General features: G+C 37.4%; 1 protein-coding gene across 1 annotated transcript in view; it reads left to right on the top strand.

The window, feature by feature from the left end:
- PPARG (peroxisome proliferator-activated receptor gamma) overlaps positions 1-6,071 on the top strand; it is a 24,637-nt gene that overhangs the window by 5,955 nt on the left and 12,611 nt on the right. Inside the window, exon 4 of the mRNA XM_010192885.1 lies at positions 5,560-5,756. Within this exon, the coding sequence (XP_010191187.1) occupies positions 5,560-5,756 (197 nt within the window). The remainder of the gene's footprint in view (positions 1-5,559; positions 5,757-6,071) is intronic.

The following is a 6,071-nucleotide window of genomic DNA, read 5'->3' as shown; positions in this document are numbered from 1 at the left end:
AAGAGGAGATGAGGTCACAGAAGGGTGGTGGAGAGAGAAGCAGAAAAGGATGCCACCCATCCTTGAAATTTTCCTCAACCATCAGAAATCACAGAATCATATCACAGAATCATAGAATGGTTTGGGTTGGAAGGGACTTAAAGCTCACTCAGTCCAATTCCTGTCATGGGCAAGGACACCTCCACCAGCCCAGGCTGCTCTAGGCCCTGTCCAACCTGGCCTTGGGCACTGCCAGGGAGGGGGCATCCACAGCTCCTCTGGGCAACCTGGGCCAGTGCTCATCACCATCACAGGGAAGAATTTCTTCCTAATATCCGGTTTAAATCTCCCCTCTTCCAGTTTAAAACCGTTCCCCCTCATTCTATCACTACCTGCCCTTGTAAAAAGTCCCTCCCCAGCTTTCCTGTAGGACCCCTTCAGGAACTGGAAGGCTGCAATAACGTGCCCCAAAGCTTTCTCTTCTCCAGACTGAACAACCCCAGTTCTCTCAGCCAGCCCTCACAGGGGAGATGCTTCAGCCCCTGATCATCTTCATGGCCTCCTCTGGACCCGCTTCAACAGCTCCATGGCCTTCTTATATTGGGGACTCCAGAACTGGACGCAGTATCCAGGTGGGGTCTCACCAGAGCAGAGCTGAGGGGCAGAATCACCTCCCTGGCCCTGCTGGCCACACTTGGTTGGTCTTCTGGGCTGCAAGTGCCCATTGCCAGCTCATGTTGAGTTTTTCATCAACCAACACCTCCAAGTCCTCTTCCTCAGGACTGCTCTGAGCCGTTCTCCACTCAGCCTGGATTTGTGCTTGGGATTGCCCCTACCCAGGTGCAGGACCTTGCACTTGGCCTTGTTGAACATCATGAGCTTTCTGTGCTATGAGTAAGCTTGGTTTGTACCTGACTCAATTCTGAATGCAGCATGCAAGCAATCAAGAACAGAAGTTAATGAGTGTAACCCAGTTTCCCATAAAACAAAATATCTGCTAATTTTCTGTCAAAGTAGTCTTGGGATCCTAACAGCCTTGCTATATAATTCAATGTTACCTTTGGCAGTACTATTTATTTATGATTTTTTTTCTTTTTTGTTTATACAGAAGGAATTTAAAATAATCTTGTTTAAAAAAAAAACCCACAACAGGAATCTGATCTTTGTAGAAAAATTAGCAAGGATGAGGCCCCAAGCCAAACATATGCCAAATATTCCTTAAAAATATATAGCAAATTTATATGCTGCTTTAATTATGTATCATTTGATATAGTCTTCCTATGCATCTTTGGGCTTTAACTCCAAGATAGATTATATGTAAGGGTGCATGTATTCATAAAATTTAGCACAGTGAAGACAATGTTCTGATTTAACTTTAATGTTCTCGGGGTTTTTTGACTGTGTATGCAAAAATTATACAAATTCTCAAACACATGGAAACAAAAAATTAGACATGATTCCAACAAGGAAGAGTACGGAAACAAACAGCAAAGTAATAACTTTTCATGCAGAGATCTCAAAGCACTTTTTAGGAAAATAAGTATCACCATCACAAGGAAGATAAAGGTAAATAAGTAAAAGTAGGCATCTACTCTAGAACAGTAAATGAAATATTAACAGTGTGAAGAACTCTAATGCAATCTGTAAATTAATGGAAATAATTTTATCTTATAAGCACCAGGGCTTATAACACATGCCTGCTTTGCAAAGGTAATTCATTATCCTTTGCTGCGGATAGATAATCACACCAGAAACATGGTTCTGGAACACCCTTAGTCAATCTTATTTCCCATTAAAATAATAAACATAATGTAAGTTGTCATTTGTTATGAATTCTACACCACTGCTATTGTAAACTTTTAACAGAGACCTCTCAACAACCTGTAGTTTAGCAATACTGAATTGCTAGTGTGAGTGCTGCAGTTTACTTTCCAAGAGACTCTCAGACATGAGACTGCACAGGAATCAGGGTGTAGGATAAGGGGCATATTTAGAAAACATCGTAAATGTACTATGCTGTCACTTTATACTCAAAACTACAAGGAAGCCTGTTTCATACTGGCAGGATCAGTGTCACAGTAGATAGGTACAGTTATGTGGAAAACTGCCATAAATTTTAAAATAGAAACTGCCCCTTTCAATTCTGGTAAACTTACTTGGAATAACAGGCCCTAGTCTTTCCCCCCATGTCTGAATTTCCAGCAGGATGTTTGTTACCAGTCTGAGTCCTGTTCTTTAAAAGAATACAATTGTACAGCTTAGTCAGTTATTCTCGAGTGACAAAACAACCTCTGTCTTGAAAATCCCTGATCTTTTCAATAGGATCTCTACATTAAACAATTCTATTTCAGTGATGGGTGTCATAGCTGCTGTATATGCTCTGGTGTATCATTAAGAATATTCCAGTAGATGCTTGATTAAAAGGGGTGGGGGGTGAGGAATTTGTATCCCTTGTTTGTAAAATCAACCTTAAAGAAAGGGAGTCGTATGCCAGGGAGATTCCAAATTATTTGCTTCTCCAAACCTAACTCTCACGATTAGGCCCAGAAGAGAACCATATGTCAGACTGGTGTTCAGTCAGGCTCCATTCCCCTAGTACTGAGAGTCGGTGTGCTTACACAACGAGCTGATAGAATTCACATCAGGCTGTTGGGGATGCATCACTTATCGTAAACGTATTATAAAGATACTATATGTCATGTTATACATGTATTCCATATAAAATATAAAAACAGTTTACAAGTTGAATTTGTAATAAAAAACCATTTTTCTGGCCCAAAGCACACCTGGCTCCTGCTGTGATTGTGAAATGTCTCAAAGGACGTGCTCCTCAGAGTTCCTAAGGATTTCTTGTTATGTGTTAAGAAGTCTTCAGGTCGTAATAAATTGCACTCCATAGATTTCAGGAAGTGATCAACATTTTATAGGCATGGGCAACTCTGATCTCCCTTTTTTATTAACAGTCCTTTATATGAGGCTAATATTTGCCTTTCTTTCTATCCAGATTAAAGGGTCCCCTGTAATAGCCTGAGAAGTCTTGCTAGGCTTCACTTAGGTCTTCAGGTTGCAAATTCCTCTTCAAAAACAGATGGTGAGGAGGAGTTGAACTTGTGGGCAAGAGCGCAATCAGGAGCATTAAAGTGTCACAAGATGTATTTGTTTCCATTGATGAAGCTATTGCAAAATGAACATTGGAAAAGCAGACAAGTTAATCATAAAACATAATCCTATGAATGTTACAAATTTAATATGAAATTAATATTAGAGCTGAAAGCAGGTTTAGTGCAGAGCATAACAGCTTTTAATGAAAATATGAATTTAATGAATGTCTAGCTGCACTGTTCACCATGGAATTTTAATTAAATCTTTAACACTTTTATGAACTTTATTATTACTTTAATGCTTTCTTGACCCCACATTTTAGTTATATGTGCGGTCATTGTAAAAACTTCTGCCAATATGTATGTAATATATTTTAGCTTTATTATGTTGATGACAGTGGGATTCTTTTTATTGAATCAGTCCTTAGTTATCAGAAAAAATTCTGTAAATACTATTAAATATTCTCAGAGTTTTCACCCTATTTACTTCATTAACCACTCCTATTTCATTCATTTTACATCTTCAAGAATGTCTAAAATGCAGATATTAGTATTGTGGGTTTAATGTTATCAACATATGTACATGGTTTTTAAACAAACTCAAAGGAGTTTTGTTAACAAGTAAGAATTTTTAATAGCGAGAGAATCCATTTTAACTGCAAAAAGAAAGTACCAAAATGGTCTTGATTCCCAGTGTTCATGGAAGCATATGTAGCTGAATTAATTTCTTTGTAGTCGTGCTGAATTTTTTATCTTTCTATTTATTTACTTTTTAAATTCATCCATTTATCTTATTGGTTGCTATCAAATTTTGATACATCACTAACAGTACCATAAGTCCATCCATTCGTGTTACTACTTCACAGAATCGTGTCAGTCTCTTTGAGCCGTTGCAGTATGTCACATAAGCTGATATGAAGTCAATGATTTTTCTTTAAATGTTTTGTTCTCAGAAGAAGCGAGAGCAGTGATGTCTCCCTGAAAACTATTGTTGGTTTTCTGATTAAGAATACTTAGTGTTTCCCATGAGAGAGAGAAAAGTACATATGCCATGGTGTCTATGATCCAAAACAAATATCAGTTGGCAATTATTCCAAATTTCCCATATGAAAAAAATTATAAGCAACAGACTTTTTCTGGGGAAAAAAAAAAGCAGAATATATTAATTTGTACCTATTGAACTAGGTTTCCTTTCGTGACGATTTTTATTCTGACATGTTGACTCTACGAATATCCAAGCAAGTGTGAAAGCTACAGTATGCACCACTTGGAGACTTAAGTTCGCTGAAAGAGAAATGTAGTACAGTTGTAAAAATAAACAGCAGCCATGAAATAAGGCAACTGATCAATAAATACAATATATGACAAATGGGTTTTTAATGGGATTTGGCACAATTATTTATTCCTGGAAAACTGTGTCATTTCTGTCCGTCAGCACACTGCAAGCAAACTCATTAAAGGCAAGTGGCTGGTCATTTCCAAAATAAACGTCCCTAGTATAATCATTCATCTCTTTGGTCTGAACAGCACTTTTACTTTAGCCAGGGAAGACACTAATCACTGAAAAAATATTTAAAATATTTCTATTCCTCCTAAGGCCAAAATGCAAACCTTTATTTGTTCCTTCTGTTTTGTTTTGGGTTTTTTATGCTCTTTTGTTCTCTGTTGTTTTCATAAACTAAAAGAAATTCTGTTTACTGAAACACCATATGATAAATCAGTCTTGATCTTGATGGCTCATCTGATATATTTTCCAAGTCAGTCCTCATATAAATAAATTGTGTCTTGCATAGTCAGTACCTATGTGTAAAAGTAGGAGGTTTTGAGCCTGCCTTACGTTGGCATTGAGCAATTGTGAGATCATAGGTAGAACTGTTTCCTCTTCTTTCAATGCTGCACGTACAGAGTTATCATTAGAAACTCTGGCTTTTTCTGGCTTTTTTTATTCCCTGCACAACCTCATTTCTTCTTCCTTAATTCTTTTGGTGTAGCACTCGCTACAGTAAGTTCTGTTGAACTATTTAGGAATTTGTTCCTGCAAGGCATGTGAGTGTTTTGTTTCATGAAGAATTTGCCTAAAACAATACAAAGCTGAAAGGTGGTTCCTACCCTAAGCCAGCAGAATTTTAATATCTTAAAGATTCTTTACATTTTATTTAGATTGGAGGTAGAATCAGTGGTTTTTCACCAACTCTGTCAGGTGAGCCAACTATACATATATACATTTCCAAGCAAGATACTGTAATCCTACTGTTTGGGCACATACATAGATTATTTCCTCTTTGAGATTTATTTATTTACATTTCTTTAAAGCTGTTTTGCCTATATTACTGGAGAAAATAATACTTTTCTTACTTGCCTAAGAACTGTTTTAATAAAAACTTCAAGAGCTCTTAACAAAAGGTGACATAAAAAGCTATTCAAATATGCTTTTTTAAGTGCAACTATAGCCATAGTAATTGCTTGTCATCTTCTTCAGCCATCAGGTTTGGGCGAATGCCACAGGCGGAGAAGGAGAAGCTCTTGGCAGAGATTTCCAGCGACATCGACCAGTTAAACCCGGAATCTGCTGATCTACGAGCACTTGCCAAGCATTTGTATGACTCATACATAAAGTCCTTCCCTCTGACCAAAGCCAAGGCGAGGGCGATCTTGACAGGAAAGACAGACAAATCAGTTAGTTCTCTCTGTTTCTTTTTTGTTGTCGTTGTTGATGTTGTTGTTGTTTTTTCCCTTTCTTTTGAGTATATGATTTTACCACATTGACAACACATCTTTAAACAAAAACAAAACAAAAAAACCCCAAACAACCCACAGACTTTGCTGTTGGCAGTTACATATTTCAAGCTGTGTCTGAAACACAGGAAATGTTTTTAGATGGGATAAGTAAACATTATTTGAAAAAACTCCAAGTTCACCTAATAAAATACTTGAAACCGGTGCAAGAATTTGAAGGTCATCTTGACCTTTTTGTATTCTCTGATCCGCTCT

The sequence above is a fragment of the Mesitornis unicolor genome, unplaced genomic scaffold, assembly GCF_000695765.1.
Source record: "Mesitornis unicolor isolate BGI_N332 unplaced genomic scaffold, ASM69576v1 scaffold13499, whole genome shotgun sequence".
Classification (NCBI taxonomy): Eukaryota; Metazoa; Chordata; class Aves; order Mesitornithiformes; family Mesitornithidae; genus Mesitornis; species Mesitornis unicolor.
This window is presented reverse-complemented; position numbering and strand designations above follow the sequence as displayed.